The sequence below is a fragment of the Stegostoma tigrinum genome, chromosome 24, assembly GCF_030684315.1.
Source record: "Stegostoma tigrinum isolate sSteTig4 chromosome 24, sSteTig4.hap1, whole genome shotgun sequence".
In the NCBI taxonomy this organism is placed as follows: domain Eukaryota; kingdom Metazoa; phylum Chordata; class Chondrichthyes; order Orectolobiformes; family Stegostomatidae; genus Stegostoma; species Stegostoma tigrinum.
Window position 1 is genome coordinate 5,805,351 of NC_081377.1, and position 19,847 is coordinate 5,825,197.

The following is a 19,847-nucleotide window of genomic DNA, read 5'->3' on the forward strand; positions in this document are numbered from 1 at the left end:
CTCAAATGTTTAGACACCAGGAAGTCCTTTGGCATTAGTGCCATCTATAGTAACAGGCACTGGTTAATTCATTTTGCATCAGCAAATAGCAGCTTGACCCCACATTTGATAGGAGCATTAAAGAATCATTCATGTAAAATTAGTACCAACTAAAGTTAGAGAGATAATGTTTTTAAATAGTGAAAATGTTGCACATTTGTGTTGAGCGTCTTTTCTGGATACATTGTGCCTCTGTACACATTTGGCTATGACTATGATGTGAGCTTTTGCACGAGCCACATCTGTAGAATCAGAAACAGCCCAGTTAAATTTGCAAAATGGGTCAGCAACAACTATGCCAGTGTACCAATGTAAGGTGGCCAGATTTGTTGTGCAGTACTAGGTTAGCAGCAAGTGCTTATCCAGAAATAATGTGAATTTTATTTTTTTAAAAATGACATCAGAAGAAAATCTTTTTTAAAAAAAAATATTAAGCCATGATTCAGAAGCAATTTCTCCTTGAATCAGTCTGATCATTGGACACAATCAACAAGCTGCCCCTTTACTTAACTACTGAAGAAACCAGTTTCATTTCTCACATCCGCAGCTCATGAAACTCCTGTCCTTAATCTCTATTTAAAGTGAATAAAAATTAGAATAAGCTTTTTTGTTTCATAAAGAGCTGAAAACTGTTACAAGAAAATCAAAGAAATTGACATTTTGCACATTTTTGTGGAGGGGTTCAGTGCAAAACCCAAAACAAAAACATACACAAAATGGCAAATGTTCATTGTAGGCAAATAAGAGTGTGGGGAAAAAAAGGAAGCAGATATTAATTCATCTTTGCTGTATACGTGTTTTACAATTCAATGCAACATTTAAGGCCAGATGTTCGACAGACATCTGCATTCTTCATTTAACCATTTTCTAGATTTTCACCTCCACTTTTTTACTCACCCTAACATTTCATTAGAAATCCAGACACTGCATGTTCTATGACTCAGACTATTATTTGTTCAATTTTTCCCTTTTCTATCTATATCAAATGATGATATCTATAAAAAATGATGAGATTTTGCTGTGCTATTGTTTTCTGCTGTTAGGTTCATAAAATACTGTGTAATATTCAGAGGGATATACTTCTAGATCAGTAACCCTCCCGGAAAGAACTGGTAGCGCATGTAATTAACTATCCTGGGGGTTCAATAAAAGCAGTCACAGGAGCCACTATTGGTTTGGCAATTTATTATTTCCACTGCTCTCCAAGTCTTGTCCCAGAAAGAGGCAGTATAGTGTAACACTACATAGTACTGTGGCTGGGGAAAATAAAACCCATTAAGGTAATATTAGAATTCAGGATGGAGCATTTGCCACTAAGGGTATGCAAACCCAATATTGCAGCAGACACCCCACATATTGGAAAATGTCTGATGTGCATTTTGCAGATTGTCACTGCGTAAGGGTTGCAAAGCAAAATATTTAAATAAAAGGGCAGTTACTCATACTCTCATCCTTCCAACTTTTCGGATGAAAAATTGACTAGAAGAACCTAAAGTAAAGATGTTTATACACTTAACGCTTCAATTCTAAAAGAAACCCTAAGTATTACACCAAAACAAAGAGCTTATTCACTAAGATTGGCATTGCTCATGTCTGGAAATCAAATACAATACAATTACAGTGCCAGATACCATCTTTTATTTTGCCTACCTGCTGCAATCAGAGGGATAAACTATTGCATCGAACCATAACCTTAATAAGTCTTTGTGCAATGCAAGTGAGGTCTACAAAGTGAGGTGAAAGCGGGACTTTGCACAGACATAATCTTAACCTCTTTTTACAGAGGCAGTGAATTCTTTCTATACAGACCATTTTAAGATGCAACACCTCCCTGATAAGATCAATCATATGAAAAATACACAATTCCTTCACCACAAAGACAGATTTCATTTTTCAAAAATTCACTTCAAGATTGAAGGTCCTGTCTTCACCAAATGTGAATATATTCAATTTTCTGTGTTTGCGTCACCAGGGTATCTACAGTCCAGAGACAGATTGTTACTGGATGCAGCAGCTTGTGCTATTTGCGGCTCTGAAGCGCAAACGCAATTTTGGCCGATATTTCTCGAGGTAAAGTAGTTGCTTTGAATTAAAAGCTCCACGTCGCTTCCTGAAATGGATAAAGGAGGAATGGGTAAGTTTCAGTACATTGATGCATTAACTCTACTTATGTGTAACTTACTTAATTGTACCTCATAACTGTATCTATCACAAATATCTTTCAACAGTCGCATCTGACATTTTAGGTAACATTGGAAATTAATGTGTCCGAGTTGCTTAATTACAGTTGACAGTTCCTATCTGTAGTACTTATTTTTATAGGTCTTTTTGGAAAACGCTGGAACGTTGGCCGAGGGCTCTGTACTCTGGATCCCTTAATTGGCTCTCAATGTTACTGGAATGCAGGACTCAACACTAGCATGGGAATCTACTAGTTTTAAACAGGAGTAAACAAAGAAAATCCAGCACGAGTCTGATTTGATAAGATTGATAATTTTATAGATTACACTAATCCTTCTCTATGATTTAGTCAGTTTTGAGGATGGTTGGGGCAGACCATTAGAGACATATATGCAGAAGAACCAAATGTACTTTGAGACAGCTGCTTTATAGCAACATGATAAAATTGGATTCCAATTGCAAACTGAGCAGCAGACTTCCCAAGCCCAAGTCATCAACAAGCAGCCACAGAACTGTAGTTGTATTTATGTCATTTACCTGCTTGACTATTTAACACTCATGGTAAGTATAAGGTGATTAAGTGCCACCGTGCGATACAATTTCAGTTTTAAACTTCCAGTATTATCAAACATTCCCAGATTGGGTTAGATGTAGCATAAATCCCTCTCTACAACGTTCTAATAAGCATCCCCAGGCCAAGAGCAAGTGTGTATTAGATAGAGAGTAAAGCCCTCTCAACATCCATTTTGGTAGGAATAACAGTAAAATGGACTTACTTAATTGGTGAAAAATTGCAGCATGCTGCTGTGCAGAGGGACTTGGGCATCTTCATGCATAAATCACAAAAAGTTGGTTTGCAAGTAATTAAGATGTTAAATGGGATATTCACAGAATCCCTACAGTATGCAAGCAGGCCATTCAGCCAAGTGAGTCCACACCAACCCTGAGAAGCATCCCACTGACACCACCCCCTGCCCAATCCCTGCATAGAGCATTGAATCCTTACAATGTGGAAACAGGCCCTTCAGCCCAACAAGTCCACACCGACCCTTGAAGAATCCCACTCAGACCCAACCCCTTATAACCCACCTAAGCTACACATCCCTGAACACGACGGAAAATTTAGCCTAACCTGCACATCTTTGGACTGTGGGGAGGCAACCGGAGCACCCGGAGGAAAGTCACACAGACATGGGGAGAATGTGCAAACGGCAAACAGATAGTCGCCTGAGGCTGGAATTGAACCAGAGTCCCTGGCATGATGAGGCAACAGTGCTAACCATTGTCCTTCATTGCAAGGGGGGGATGGAGTTTAAAATTAGGTAAGTTATGCTGCAGCTGTATAGGGTGCTGATGAGGTTACACCTACAGTAGTATGAACAGTTTTGGTCTCCTTACTTGAGAAAGGATCCACTGGCACTGGAGGGGTTACACAGGAGGTTCATAGATTGATTCCCAATTTGAGGCGGTTGCCTAATGAGGGGGATCGAGTAGACTGGGACTGTACTCACAATTTAGAAGAATGAGGGGTGACCTTTTGGAACATTAAAATTATGAAGGGAATAGATAGGATGAAAGTAGGGAGGTTGTTTCCACTGGCAGGTGAAATTAGAACTAGGAGGCATAGTCCTAAATCTTCCCCTTATTTTGAGGCCGAGTTAAGGAAGAACTTCTTCACCCAAAGGGTTCTGAATCTGTGAAACTGCATGCCTATTGAAGCTATCTTGGTGAATGTTTTTAAGGCAAAGATAGATAGATTTTTGAACATTAACGGAATTTAGGACTATGGTGAGCAGATTGTTAGGGGGAGCCAAGTCCGTGAAAAGATCAGCCATGATTTTATTGCATGGCAGAGCAGACTCGATGGGCCAGATGGTCTAATTCTGCTCCTATTTCTTATGAAACACTGCCCCAATGCTTTGAAGTAGATACTCTGTTTAGATAAGTAAAATACACTTTAGTCTTTGTACAGAGAAAATTCTCAACAACAAAAACTTCACAACAGCATATGTTGCTATTTCAAAGATTCATTCACAGGATGCAGACAAGGCCAGTATAAATTTTCCATTGTGAATTACCTATAACTGTTTTTAGATTTAGGTTTTATTGTCACTTGTACTCAAGTACACGAATATAGCAGTACAGTGAAAAATGTACAAAGTTGCCGTTCTCTGGTGCTTAGACCAGAGACAAGTTAAAAGTTAACCATAACACTTTCGTCTTCAGTCATAAAAGCCAGACTGGGCAAGTATGGGTGATTTTCCATTCCCCACCACCCATATACAAAACATTCATAGGTGCTGAAATAGGGTCACTAGAGCGCATCGCAACATCTTAGACTTGACTCAATCTTTGCCGGACTCATTGACCATTCTTTATACTATTTTATTGAGGCTGATCCCAAAGGCTCTATTATGAAAATCTTTGGGATGAGTTTAAACAAAAATGGCATCGAGAGTGATCAATTAATCCAGCAACTGGGTTAAGTCTTATACCTATATAGTTTGGACAATTCGTTTCCATAGATAGCCCATTGATGGAGCCAATTGGGCAGAGCGTTCTAATGCACACTGTCACTATCTACAGACAAAATATAAAGCCAGCTTTGTAAGTAACAATGACACTGTACTTACTGCCGTATAAACTGAACAGCGTCTTCATACTTCATTCCAGATTCAATCAATGCTAATGCAACAAGCACTGGAGCTCTATAGTGCAAAGGGAAAATAGATTGAATTAGTACTAGTTTAGCAAGGCTGCGTTTTTTTTTGTGCACCAATATTTGCTGCACATTTGCACACACTTAAGAGGAGGAAAAATAAATAGGACCAAACAAAAGCTAGTCAATTCATCAAACCATAGGATCACAGATAGGTCATTACAGTATTCAACTGTGCATTGCCTTACTTAATCTGGGCTCCTTAACTTACACTATTTAACATTTACATTATGAAGTGTCACATTAAGTGCTTTCTTTGTGATTTCTCTTGGATAGGATGCGGCGAACATACAATTTCCAATCTTGTTTAGATCAAGAGGTTTTCAAAATGAGTGGGCTGGATAAAAAGAAACTGCTCCTGCTGCAAAAGGAACAAAAGTGCCTAGATTTAAAATGATTTGAAAAAGATGACGTAAAAATTATTTTCTGTAGCAAATAGTTATGGCATGGAATTCACTGCCTAGAACTACCATAGAGGCAGGTTTAATTGAGGTATTTGAGAGAGAACTGGGCAATTATTTGGTTAAAAAACAAATCTTCAAGGGTATGGGAAAAAGCAGGAGAGTAGCACTAAGTAATAAAGATCTTTTGAAGACTGATGTAAGCATGATGGGCTGAGCGGGCTTACTCATTCGGCACCATAAAACTTCTGTGATTTGTCTCTGATGAGTCAACAACACTATTTTCCTCCTAAGCAGGAGGAGTTTAAAAAAACTAGTTGATTCTATATTATTAGCAGGGGCTTGGAAAAAACATTTGCTCAATCAAGACCTATCATGCAAGGTTACAAATTGTGAAGCTTTATTTTTAAGAAAATGTACAGATACTTTTCATTCTAAAAATAAACTACAACTTGGGGTCAGAAATCAACATTAACCCAAAACAAAATTCTTTGATTGTTACACATCTTTACAGAAACAGTTGTTTTTATTTGGAAATAATTTTTCAATTTCACAATTAGCTCTCAAAAATTGACCATTACTGACAACTACAAATCAGACACTTGATAACCCAATTAGTTACTCTACACTTAATAACAAATATTACCAATGCTCCATCATGGAGATTGCACAAATGGTTCAGTAAGTCAATTAATGCATAAAAGTATGGGTCCCTCTCTTTGTTATTTCAATACTGTCCCTCGATACCAGTGACAGGTTTGTCTCTTCTGTGTACAGTGGGTTGGAACAATCTCAAAAACGATAGCAAAATCCTTGCCAAAACTCTAGACAAATGTTGGCAGGAGACAGTTAGCCGGTTCTTGTAGCAAAGTGAACAAGTGTGTAAATGGTTGGTGAGGAGGGTAGTGGGTGGAGGAGGAGCAGGAAAGGGAGGGGTAAGAGAATAGAATGCAGTGAGCTCCTGTGAACTAAATTTGAATGACGTGTAAGAACGTGCAAGATATGTCTTTTCAAATCAGTGCAAGGCAAGTTTGGATTTGAGAAACAAACAGCTGGTGGTAAATTTTAGCTAAATGCTTACCTTCTAGTGTATTAACAATCTAATTAATTTGTTTTGATTTTTTAAAGTTGAGATTTTATTAACTCATGGACGTGAGCCATATTGACTACCCAACTATTAATTGTTCTAGAGAAGTTGATGGAGATCGGCCTTCTTGAACAAATGCCATGCTTGGGGTATAAAGGCACCCACAGTGCTGATAGGGATGTGGCAGGATTCTGACCCAGTGACAATGGAGGAATGATGGCAATATGGTCCCAAGGCAGGATGTTGCATGACTTGGTAGGACTTTTTCAGACATTGGTGTAGGAAGTAAAGTTCACATAGACTTAGAAGGTGCTGTGAAAGGTGACTTGCAAAATTGCTTTGTTGCAGTGTAGCAACATTCTTTCCTTAAAACTCCCATCTAATTCACATCAGCATATTCCAACATTTATTTCACTTAGGCACTCTTCTACCACTTTAATTGGGGAAGAGTTGAATATATTCAAGGCTGCAGGTGTTTAATCAGTAGGCAAATCAAGGGATATATAGAGGGAAAGTGCAGGCAACTAGGATTGAGGGTAATCTGATCATCCATGATTTCACTTAATAACGAAGCAGACTTGACGAGCTGAATGGCCTACTTGTGCTCCTACATCTTATAACTTATGGGGAGACTGTATTATACTTCTCTTCGTCCAAAACAAAAATAAATTTGCCCAAATCTCTCAATTTATACTGGCACTTCACCAATAATTCATCAACTTTATCTCTCCATCTGAATAGCCCAAGGCTGAAGGTGACACTCTCCCTCCCCATTATACTCAGACTCTCGACATTGTCTCCTATGCTGATACTGTCCCCCAATTTCCAATTGCAAAAGCATAATTTTCTACTCCCCCAATTACAAACTGTTCTCCTAATGTCACTCATTTCTCTCCCCCTTTTCCAATTTGGGAGGGGAAATGCTTAAAATGAAGCACTGTAAAAGAAAGTTAAAAATTTCTCCAGAACAGAATGCTGAATTGGTTTTCCAATTCCTTATTTGGATTTACACCTTAGGTTTTCATGGACTTCTGTTTCTTCACTCTGATAAAAGTAATGAAATTTGTATTTTATCTATCATTTAAAGTCTAACAGCCCTCATGGCTATTGTCAAATTGTCAGTTTATTAACCTTCTGTCAGCTTTTTTGGAAGTAATGGTTAGATCTTGCCCATTTGCTAGGTTGGCATGCAGGCTAACCAGGCATAATTTACAAATGGTTTGCATTAAATGGGACAGCCACAGATGATCCCCTAAATCTCAATTTCATGAAAAAGCAGAAACTGCCAAAAGCCAAATAAACTGATGTAATATTAAACAGATGTGCAAAATATATGGATGATATAGCCAGTTTCCAGACAGTAGTCTGTAGTCAAATATATGTAATAAAGGGGAGAAAGAATTTGCCGGGAACCTTTTTCACCCATTTTCAGAAGTATCAAAGAAAATATCACATTTTTTTGATAACAGTTAAAAGAATACCTGACAACTTCTAATTTAAAGGGAAATAAAATTCAACGGGTGTCAATTTGTCAATGATATTATCTTCTATCCTAGCAATACCAAAGAGGCTGGTGTATTACCAGCTGATTCTTCTGTGTTGATCTTTTTAATGGTCATCCATCAAGTGTACCAGACATTGTTGTATTTAAGACTATGAACATATTATTGTAACCAGCATTTTCCTTACCGTCCCAGTCCTGCAACACAGTGAACTGCAATACAACATCCAGGCTCATCATGGAATCTCTCTCTCAACAGATTCAACCAATCATCCACAATTTGAGTGGGAGGTGGGGCTCCATCATCAAATGGCCAGTCCTAAAATGGAACACAAATGAGAGATATTCATAACAAAACTAATACAGCACAATGAACAGCTTAAGCCAAAACTTTTTGTTGATGTGTATGCAACACAAGAAATTAGAGATCATTGTACAGTTGAGACAAATGCTGCTTATTACAATTAACCCTTAGGAAGGCAAGATATCAACAACTGACAATCACCTAGATGTACCAATCAGAAGCAACATGCACATTTAGAAGCATCTTCAAATGAAGGACCCATAATCTTGAATAAGAGGGAGAGACCTTCCCATCAGACAGACATTCTATACTACCATATTGTATATTGTTTGAACTGTCAACTGAAATTAATTTGCCAAATAACGTACTTTCTTTCAAACGTCCTTTGATGTGCGACCATGAAGCTGAATGTCCTACAGAGAAAAAGCAAGTTCATCACAGTCCCACTATTTTTGTATTGACTGAACGGTTATTGAATAAACCCACATTTTAGTGAAGGATGTTGAAAACCACAAGTCCAAGAGAAGCCTCTATTCATGTCATTATATTACTTTTTGTGAAAACAATTTCGAAAGTCAAGCCATGTTTGTATCCCAACAAGCTGCTTCCCCACCACACCAACGCCCACCACAAAAATTTAATGGCAGAGATTGTGTTCTGGCAAAGCATTACCAAATCATCACACAATAAATCACCCCATTAATCTCATTTACAGAACTTCGAATATAATTGGCATTACTACTGTCAGACAGTGAAAGGAATAGAACTTCTGTGCTTGACCAGATCAGCCTCATGAACACATTTTAGATCAACTCAGAGCCTATCAAATAAACAAGAACTCAGCAAAGTCTCAATTCTCAAACTGTTAAACAAACAGGAACTCCACACTATTTCAAAAAACAAAGAAGCATCAGTGTTAAGGTAAAAAGATAGCAGATACAGTTCAACTTATGACAAGACTAAAAACAGACTTGGCAAGTCACTCAGTAAGCATTCACTGATTCATGGATATCAAATTTTGCTCTTAAAAACAAACATGGGAGTAGGATTTCAAGGGTTTTAGTAAAGCCAAATAATGTGCCATGTGATTATTTTTCTTTTCATCAAGCTTCCTTTCTCTGTCTTTCTTTGTTGCTTGAATTCCTTTTACAAATTTTTCATTACTCTGGCTCATCAGTTAATACCGTCATTATCTTTACTTTGTGTCCTTACATGTTGTTTGATGTTCCTGATTAAATTCTATTCTGAACCATTCTACAATTCCATTATTCAACACTTCTCCATTTGAGAAAGCCAATTTTACATTAATGGAGGTGAGGTTTGCTCAGATTCTTTTTGTAAAGAATGCAACATTATAGTTTTCAGTGAATTGATCCCAAATCTAATACCAGATTCAATTTAGCACGCATGACTAATATTTTGGCACGGTATTAGGACCCGAAGAATCAGTGCTGTTCAGAATTTTCACAACTTCCTATCCAGGAAAGATGGATAAACACCAAAATTCAATCTTCGTAAAAATGACTGTCAAATCAACTGGCTTTCCTACATGTGAAATTTCAAAAGGCGGATTGTTTGGCACCACAGTTTGCTCTAGTTCAATACCTTGTCGAATGGTGTATAGTTAATGTCATTAGCTGTCCATTATTAACTTAATGAGTTAACAAATCACCTAATTGAAAGGCATGCTAAGCAAAACCAAGGGAACAGCACAAGAATTGATTGATTAATTTTATTGTTACGTGTACCAAATACAGTGAAAAGCTTTGTTTATAAGCAGCAGAGGCAGATCACAGCAAGCAAAGGATGTACAGATCAAAAAGACCTACAGGCATGCAGGTTGTATTATTTGAGGCTAGAGTCCGATAATGGCTGGAAGGAAGCTGTTCCTGAACCGGTTTGTGCATGCGTTCGGGCTTCTGTATCTTCTGTCTGACAGAAGAGGTTGTAGGAGGTCATTACAGGGTGTGATGGGCCTTTGATGATGTTGGCTGCCTTTCCACAGCAGCAAGCTGTGTAAATGGAGTCCACAGATGGAATGTTGGCTTCAGTGATAGTCTGGGCTGTGCACACCACCTTCTGTGGTTTCTTATGGTCCTGGATAGCCATTGCTATACCAGGCCGATTTGCATCCAGGCAGTATGCTTTCAATAGTGCAATGTAAAAACTGGTGAGAGAGACATGCCAAATTTCCTGAGCCACCTGAGAAAGCAAAGGCGTTGTTCTGCCTTAACTGTCACAGTTATGAGGGAAGTCCAGTACAGGTTGTCAGTTATCGTCAAATTGACACTCTTCACTCTCAACCATGTCGATGGAGGCATGTTCTCCTCCTTTCTTTCTGAAGTCGACGATCAGTTCTTTAGTTTTGTCGACATTGAAAGAGATTGTTTTCGTTGCATCACATCACCAAGCCCTCAATCTCCTTTCTGTATTTTGACTTGTCATTATTAGATATCCGTCATCAGATAGATGGCATCATCAGCGAGCTTGTACATGGCATTCGATCGGAATTTGGCACAGTCACAGGTGTATGGGGATTACAGCAAGGGGCTGAGGACGCATCCTTGGGAGGCTCCAGTGTTGTGTATTATCGTGGAGGAGGTGCAGTTACCTATCTTCACTGACTGCAGCCTAGGGGTCAGAAAACTGAGGATCCAACTACAGGGGGCAGAGCCTTGAGCAAGGTCGTGCAGTTTTGAGATCATTCTGGAGCAGATAATGGTGTTGAAGGCAGAGCTTAGTCAATGAGCAGGAGTCTGCCATAGGTGTCTTTGTTGCCCACATGTTCCAGGGATGAGTGCAGGGCTAGGGATATGGCATCATCTGTGGATCTGTTATGTCGTTAGGCAGTTATGTTGGTAGACCAAGGCAGGTTGGGTGACTGGAGTTGATGTAGGCCATGACCAACCACTCAAAGCACATCATGATCATTGAAATCAGTGCTACTGGTAAGAGACTACTCTTGCAGCTCCAGCAAAGGCATGCCATCAACAAAATAGACTACATGACATTCTTTAGATCTACTTCCTCGCATTTTAAGTGCTGCACCAGAACTCTCCCACCTATGACATGGTAGCTAACAATGAAATCAAGTGACAGCTGGTCCATACCGTCAAAGTTAAAGGCAGGCTGCAGCAGCATATTGCCAAATATCTTAGAAAAATTATTCTTTATTGGTTGGGACCAATGTCAGTATTTCAGTAAGCCAGTACAGTTGGTTCTGATATAAAGCAATTGTTCCATTCTCATGCAATCTCACGTTGTAAGAAAAATCACACTATAGCTAAGCTATTTAAACTAATGGGGCTGGAATCAAGTTATAGCCAATACAGGTAAGGAAAGTTCACATTCACATTCACATTCTACAAATTGTGGTCTAAATTGTTCAATCACATAAAAGCCAATTTGCATTGAAGCAATACACATTATAGCAGAACCGTCTGTATTTATTGCCTATCCCTAATCACCCTCAAGGTAGTGTGGGCAGCTTCCTTCTGGAGGAGTAGCTGTCCATGTAGTTATACTCTCAGAACTGTTAGAAAAAGTGTAACACTTCAGACATGGAGAGGTGGGTGAGGCATATGGGACAATTTCAATGATTACCTCATCATTTCCACTCCACTTTTTTATGGCTTCTATTCAGTGCAGGTAGTACAATGCAAAGGACGCACTCACCCACCACTGTTTTCTTTATGGAACCAAGTATCTTGGGGCTGAAGACTTAAAATGTTTTTACTTTCAGAGTCTTAAGAGGGCACAGAGAGCATAACTGACGTAGTAAAGAAATATGAGGGAAAGAAGGAACACAGAAGTACAACATTCAAAAATCTCGCTTGTGAAAATGTTTCAACTGTTAAGTTTACATTTTCCGTAAAACCACATTGGGATGCTTTTGCAGGAAATTTCAGAGGCATTAATCTTCAGATTTTTTTAAAAAGTCAGTTACGCTCAAGTAGAAAAACAATGAAATCAACTCTTAATCAGACTTCAAGGAGTATACAGCATGACCACTTAGGTCAGATGAAGCAAGGGACCAGAAATGCAATATGGGTCATATGCTCAAAAGTTATAAACAGGTAGAACAGATTTTCACTGAGAAATTACATTAAATCTATGTTAGATTTGTGCATGATCAGGCATGTCTCTATTTACATAATAGTTTAAATAAACTGATTAAAACCTCCTGTTAGTTTTCTTCAATGCAAGTCTTAACAGCATTCAATGTGTAAAATGAAGAAAAACCTGACAGCCAGAGTTGCTGTGAGCGTAAGTCCAGGTATAATCTACACAGTACACCAAGTGAAACTGGACAAATACAACTCCTCTTGGATTTGGGTACAAAGACTGTTCTGTGACATGTGACCAGGAAAGAGAACAACTCTATCTAAACTGGTGGCATAGAGACAACATTACCAAGAGACCGTCGGCCTCTGTTTACTAGTTACATGATAGTACGCAGGTACAAATTATACCCTAATGTTAAGACTACCATGGATAAGCTGGAATAGTAGGAATAACTAAAGGTCCCGGACGTTGTTTTGTAAGAACAAAACCAGAAATAGAATGTAATGTGATTATGGTTGAAAGTATACAGATTTTTGAGAAGGTACAGTAAAATAACATCAAAATCATGTCTATAACTGGAGCAACATGTCCAACTGTCTGCTCATTCACTTCTTCCTCGCTGTCATTTGCTTTACAGCACTTTGTAACCCAGCAACAGTGAAGGAAGAGTGATGTATTTCCTAATGAGGATAGCGAGGGGCTTGGACAGGAACTTGCAAATGGTGGTGTTTCCTTGTATCTGCTGCCCTTGACCTTTTAGGCGGTAATGATTGTAGATTTGGAAGGTGATGTTTAAGGAATCTGCTGAATTTCTACAGTGCATCTTGTACGTTGCTGCTAGAGGACGTCAGCAGTGTATGCTCGTGGATGTGGCACCAAACAAGCAGGTTGCTTTGTTCTGGTTCAGGTCAAGGTTCTTTAGTGTTGCTGGGACTGCATCCATCAGGAAATTGGAGTGAGAAATAACATGAAGGAGGCTGCCCTTACAACTTTTCCCCAAATCAGTTGATCTCCACGCATCAATTATCCCATTAAATAGTCATTCTACACAAGTATCCTCCCGAATGTATGGCTTCATTCTTGTATGAATAGCTCATCGTTCTGCTGCTCTTTTCCACCCTGTCTGCTACCCATTTCACAGAATCATACAAGTCTTAGAGCACAGGATACCATGTGGTCTATTGCGCTCGCACCAACTCTTCAAATGAATATTATCTAGTGCCAATCTCTTGCTTCATCTCCACACTGTTGTACATTATTTCTATGCAAATATTGTTGAACGTCTTCTTCAATGCCTCAAATTGAACCTGTGTCCATTCATAAAACGTGATACTCATGTCCCAAGGCTCAGGGCTGCTCTTTGATGGTTTCCCAGCACAAGGTTGGAAAGCCAGATCAGTACTCAATACGCTTCTAATTTAAGAGTGCTTTTCTCAGCTGCTTTTAGGCTTGATCATGCTCATCAGATTATATTAGAAAGTACTTACAATACATTTGAAAGCACCGAGTTATCAAATATTACAAATAATGTTTTGAAGGATCAATATGCCAGTAAGCTTTGCATGGATGTTTTGTTTGAGATTTTGGAGCAGCGTGGTAGAGGTACTACTTGTTTTTTTTTGATTCATAGTTTGTAAGGTCTTTTAACAGGATAAACTGAAACCCAGGATGAGGCTTCAGCATAAAATGAAGAATGACATCACAGGAAAACTATGTTCACTGGATAGTAATAGCTGCTAATTTGATTACCATTGCTTTCAGATTAAAAAGGTAAATACAAGAAATATTTTACACAAATAAAAGTACAAACCAGAAGGAAACTTTACCAAAAATACAAGTTAAGAACTGAGTAAGTAAAATAGAGATGCAGGGCCAGACGACATGTTGTACCAGCATCAAAAACAAAATCGCAAGCTCAGCATCTGTGGAGAGATTACAAACCCTCTCACTCCCAGTTACGTGGACTGTACATCCTCCAGCCCAACGTATTCACCGCTCACAGTCTGGTCTCTTCTACACTGCGGGGGGGGGCAACATTGACTGGGCAACCACTTTGCGGAACACCCAAGTTCCGTCTGCAAAAATGACCCTGAGCTTCCAGTTGCCTGCTATTTCAACACATCATGATCCCCGGCAAACATCTGTTTCAGGCTTGCTGAAAAACTCAGCACAAGTTGGAAGAACAGCATCTCATTTTCTGTTTGGGGTCCCTGCAGCCTTCAGGATTCAATATCAAGTTTAATAATTTTAGGGTCTGAGCATCTTCTTCCATGTCCTTTACCCAGCCCCAGGCTCTCATCACATGGGCCGCTACCACAACCATCCCTTTCTCAGCTAATGGTCCCCATGACCAGCTACTGATTCTCCTAGGCCAAGCATTACCCATTCCTTTGGTGCCCAATTGCTGTTATGTCTCTCTCTAGGCTCCATCTCCACTGATTGTTTATTTCTCCCTTCCCATCTTAAGTATTTATACCAACCTTTAACTAGTTACAGTTCTGAACAAGGATCCCTGGACCCAAAATATTAACTCTGCTTTCGGCCCATAGCTGCTGCCAGACTGCTGAGTTTCTCCAGTAATTTCTATTTTTGTTTCAGATTTTCAGCATTTGCTGTTTTTTTTGTTGTATCTACAGGACAGTGGAGTTGGTGGGACCCCACTGGAGTTCCTAGTGACCACATCTATTGTATTGGTTTTTTTGAGAAAATCTGGGTCAGACGAGCTGGAGTCTGAGCTTTGAACACTGCAAAGTTCAAAGGGAGGGAAAGAGCTACCTAGATGCTGTGTTTCAGGAGCCAGATACACTTCTTAGATGAATTATCTCAAACTCTGTCAGTGGTCAGGGACAGGAGAGTATGACTATGAATGAGGCAGGTCGAGGGATCCAGGAGATAGTGCTATAGGAGACTCAACCCTTGTCCTTGTCCAACAGGTTCAAGATTCTTGCTTCCTGTCTACTTGCAGGGAGACAAGGTTTTGGAATTAAATATCCAAGGGTATTCATTGTTTTAAAAAGATAAGCAGGAAGAAAAAGGAGGTGGTGTACCTTTGTGGTAAAGCAGTACATCAGAGCTGTAATGAAAAATGATCCCAGCACTGGAGATCAAAACGTAGAACAGCTTTGGGTAGAAATAAGAAACAGCAAGGTAAAGAAGCCCTTGGTGGAAGTGATCTGTGTCCCCCAAATTGTGGTCCCACAGTATAGCAGAGTATAAATTTGAAAATACTGGGAGCTTGCAAAAAAAAGTACATCAGTAATCATTGGTGATTTAAATAGGTTTATAGACTGATTACTCAAATTTGCAAGGATAGCCTCAAGAATGAGTTCATTGAATATATTAGAGATTGTTTCTTAGAGCAATATGTTGCGCAACCAACCAGGGTCCAGGCTATTCTAGGTTTGCCACTGTGTAATGAGGTGGGATTAATGAATGATTTTATAGCGAGGGATCCTCAAGGGAAGAGCGATCATAGCATACTAGAATTTCAAATTCAGTTGGAGGGCAAGAAACTAGATTCTTTCATTACATTTAACTCCAGAGTGTTGATTATGTGGATACAAGGATAGATTTGGCCCTTGTGGACCAAGAGATAGGACAGTTGATGAGCAGTGGCAAATGTTTGGGTAGTCACTCAATTGCCTCCAACTAAAACATATTTCAGAAAAAGGGAGAAAGAGAAAAACATGTATCCATTCATTAAAGACAGCACAAATATCCTTTAAAATTAACATTAAAATGATTAAAATTAGATTGCATTTTATAATTTTTGTTTTTTCTACCATCAATAGTTGTTATATTGTCTGATAACTATTAAAACAGTGACATTACTTCATACATCACACATAACATAATGGAGAAGAGAGTCAATTAGTTCGGCCGGCAGGACAGCTAACAGTGCAGGTTCAACCCCTACATTAGCTGAGGTTACCACAGAGTCGCCTTCTCAACTTCTCCCCTTGCCTGAGGCATGGTGATCCTCAGGGTAAACCACCAGTCATCTTTCTGTCTACTGAGAGCAGCACTATGGTCCTCTGGGACTATGGCAACTTTACCTTTAATGACAACTATATTGCAGTGGAGTGTGCTTAAATTAGCTATTTAATACACTGTATTAACTTTTTTTTTCTCTAACCAGAATGCATCTAAGTTATTACCCATCAGTGAAAATTTTGTTATAGAAGCAGCAAGGCAAAAATTAATTGATATGCAGAAATAATTTTCAACAGCCTCAAGCTGTTATTGCATGAAGGGATGCAAAATGAACTGCCACACAGATGGCTTTGACTTCATGGGAATAGTTTTAAATTCCAATTCATAGTCCTTTAGTTTAAAAAACATAAATTTCAACCAAGTGTTTTCAAACAAGTATACAATCTACAACACATTTAACAATGCAAGTTTATGTTGATATCTAGCTAGCTCTCATAACACAAATTAAATCTCAGTATTTCTGTATGAAAGTGAATGCATTACTGTATTTAATCATAAAGATGTGTTCAGAGATTTAAAAAAGGTACACAGCAGAAACATTTGTTTTCAAGAAATTACAGGATTCCTTTATTGATAACAAATGAAGTTAACCACTTGCAACTGCATCGCTAAGAAACTGACTGGAGAACTGGGATATGAAATTGGCAAAATAGTGGTAGCCGAGAATTTTGCACGGGTTGGGTGGGTGGGAGTGGCCGTGGGGAGACTTAAGTATTTTTGTCAGAAATCATTGTGCCTTCAGTGCAGAGGTATCTACTTCCTGTGCACGTTTTGATTCAAAGCATCCTCACTGTGGCAAATCATATTACTTTTTACTAAATTTGGCACAGTAAACTTATTCACAATGGTCTAATCTATGAGCTTCGTGACCAATATCACTGCTGCAAGAAATTTCCAAAAGTTACGTGCAAAAGCGGCTGCAAAATCTATTTGCACGAAATAAGTGAAAGCTTAAATTGATCAATCTTGATCTGAAAGGGTAGATCAAACTGACTGTGACAAATGAGTTCTCTCAATGCAAATCCTGATGCTTTTTTATATTTTTTTAAAAAATCAATAAAACGTGATTGTGGAGCTAATTTGAATTATTGTTCGCTAAGTTGTTGCTGGTAAATGCCAGAAAATAAACTAAAGATGCTGCTGCACAGAATGCTGTGCAGACACTGGCTGACTTTGTTTTCTTTCTTAATTGCTAACTTGTGGCATTGATTTCATTAGTGGCTCTTGCTGATACCCACTTGCAGTATTGGTTTATTAAATTAAACTAATTTTTAGACTTGGATGCCTGGAGACAGGAGAGGGGTTTGAAGTTCAAACTCCACTTAGCAGAGAGCTGTTGGCAAGCACTCTTCAAATTGAAGTTAAATCAGACAGCTTTTCTATTTTTATTGAGATCACAAAGACCTGAGGACTCCATTAATGCTTTGGCAAAACCTCACATTCAAGTTTTAAATGTACGCATTAGCTTTAGATTGAATTGTAAGAATTAGGTTATATTTAGTATTGGATTAGTCAATTGCTGCTAAAGTTCTGACTAAAAACTCACGTTGCAGTTGAAATTATGTTGTTTGAGTTTATTGTTTTGTTACCTGATAACCATGACAATGCAAAATTCAACAATTCAGCAGACTAATTATAGTAACAAAAAGATCCCTCAATATTGTTACATTAGGACTTTTTTTTGGTTTTTGTTTATCATCCAGTGATGTGGACATTGGTGGTGAAGCTAATATTTACTGACCATCCTTAATTGCACTGAAGGTGTTGGGAATCAGTTGCTTTCTTGAATTTTTAAGTCTGTGAAGTGAGAGTACACATGCTGTTGTTTAAAAACGAAAACGGAGTTCTAGGATTTTGCACAGGGACAATGAAGAAACAACAATGTAGTCCCAAGTCAGGACAGCAAGAGGCTAGGTGAGGAACTTGTAGATCATAGTGTTCCCGTTCGTCTGCTGCCTTGTAGGTCTAAGGTTTGCAGACATTGTGAGGAGAATCTTGGCAATTTACTGCATTGCATCTTGGAAATGGTACAGACTACAACTGTGCATCAGAACATACACTGAAAATGGTGGACAGAGTACCAATCAAGCAGGCCGCTTTTTCCTGTACGGCATCAAACTTGTGTTGTTGTTGAAACCGCAAGCAACCAGGCAAGTGGAGGGTATTCTTTTACGTACCTAATTTGTGCCTGTAAACAAATTTAAGGAGTCAAGCAGTCAGTCACCTGCTGCAGAATCCCTCGGAGGTCTAGGGATCCCTAGGTCCCTAAGAAGGACCTGCTTCTGTAGCCACAGTATTCAGAGGAGATCAGTTTCTAATTAATGAAACCCCCAGCATGTTGACAGTGAGGGCTCATCATTGAGCATCATTGAACATCAAGGCTCGAGTGTCAGGCTCCATCTTATTCAAGATTGTCATCGCTTGGTACTTGAGTGGCACAAATGTTACTTGCACTTATGGACCCTAGGCATAAAACGGAGCACACTGAATTGATCTCTGCTAGATCTGTCCGATGCCCAGACATGTCCACAGCAATATCTGGGACTGAGTCATTACAGAGAATATCTGGCTTCTGCTTGATTACTCTCTGGGACAGCTCTCCCAGTTTTGGCACAAGGCCACAGATATCGAAGAAAGATTGAGGGGGCTGAGTCTGCTGTTGTCATTTCCACTGCCTGTTGATGTTCAGTTGTGTGAAAGGCTTAATTCCCTACTTTACACTGTAGCAGTTTCGATACAACTAGGTGGCTCATTAGGCCATTCAGTCAGCAATTATGAGTCAACAATGTTGCTGTTTGCATACAGTCATATGTAGAACAGGAAATGGAAGGGCTGCAGATTCTTTCCCTTAAGTATATCACTAAGGTGAAGAGAAATTTCTTCACCCAGAGCGTGGTGATATGAGGGAATTCTCTACCATAAAAAGCAGTTGAGACCAAAAGAATGAATGCTTTCAAGGAGGAGGAGTTTAGATATAGTTCTTGGAGTTAAAGGAATCACAGGGTATGGGAAGAAAGTGGAAGCAGGGCACAGAGTTGGGTGATCAGCTACGATCTTATGAACAGAGAAACAGGCTCGATTGATTGGCAACACTATTTTTTTCTATGCTTCTACCAACCTGATACTTTCCCATAATAATTAATATCTGTTTTGGTGGGATGCAAATCCTGCTGCCAGTATATTCACAAGGGGTTATAAAGGGATATGGGAAGGGAGAGCAGGTGTGTGGCATCAAGAGAAGATCAGCCACGAATACTCCAGGTTCTATTTTCTATACTTCTGTAATATTTGGCACATTTTAAAGACATAGCTAAGTCAAACCTGAAGGTCAAATTCAAAGGGCTTTTAAAAGTAAGCGCTGCAAACTGAAGATATTCAGTAAAGTAGATTTTATAGTATGCATAGTATGCACGTAGTTTGAGAGTTTACTGAGAATTCAAGATGACAGGCTTGAAGATTTTTAAAAATAGTTCATCGGCCAATTTAAAAATCACTTTTCTCAAACCCTGCATAGTGTTAAAAAATTGTGCAGAATAAATACCGAGGCTGTAATCCAT

The 19,847-nt window shown here is 39.0% G+C and overlaps 1 protein-coding gene across 3 annotated transcripts in view; it reads right to left on the reverse strand.

Annotated features, from left to right (window-relative positions):
* Nucleotides 1-1,654: 1,654 nt before the first annotated feature.
* Nucleotides 1,655-19,847, reverse strand: part of LOC125464991 (protein tyrosine phosphatase type IVA 2-like) — a 110,368-nt gene continuing 92,175 nt past the window's right edge. For all 3 annotated transcript variants that reach the window (XM_048558006.2, XM_048558004.2, XM_048558005.2), the window contains 3 exons: nucleotides 8,117-8,247; nucleotides 4,854-4,928; nucleotides 1,655-2,149 (listed from right to left, as the gene is read on the reverse strand). In XM_048558006.2, the coding sequence (XP_048413963.1) occupies nucleotides 2,038-2,149; nucleotides 4,854-4,928; nucleotides 8,117-8,247 (318 nt within the window). In that variant the 3' untranslated portion in view covers nucleotides 1,655-2,037. The remainder of the gene's footprint in view (nucleotides 2,150-4,853; nucleotides 4,929-8,116; nucleotides 8,248-19,847) is intronic.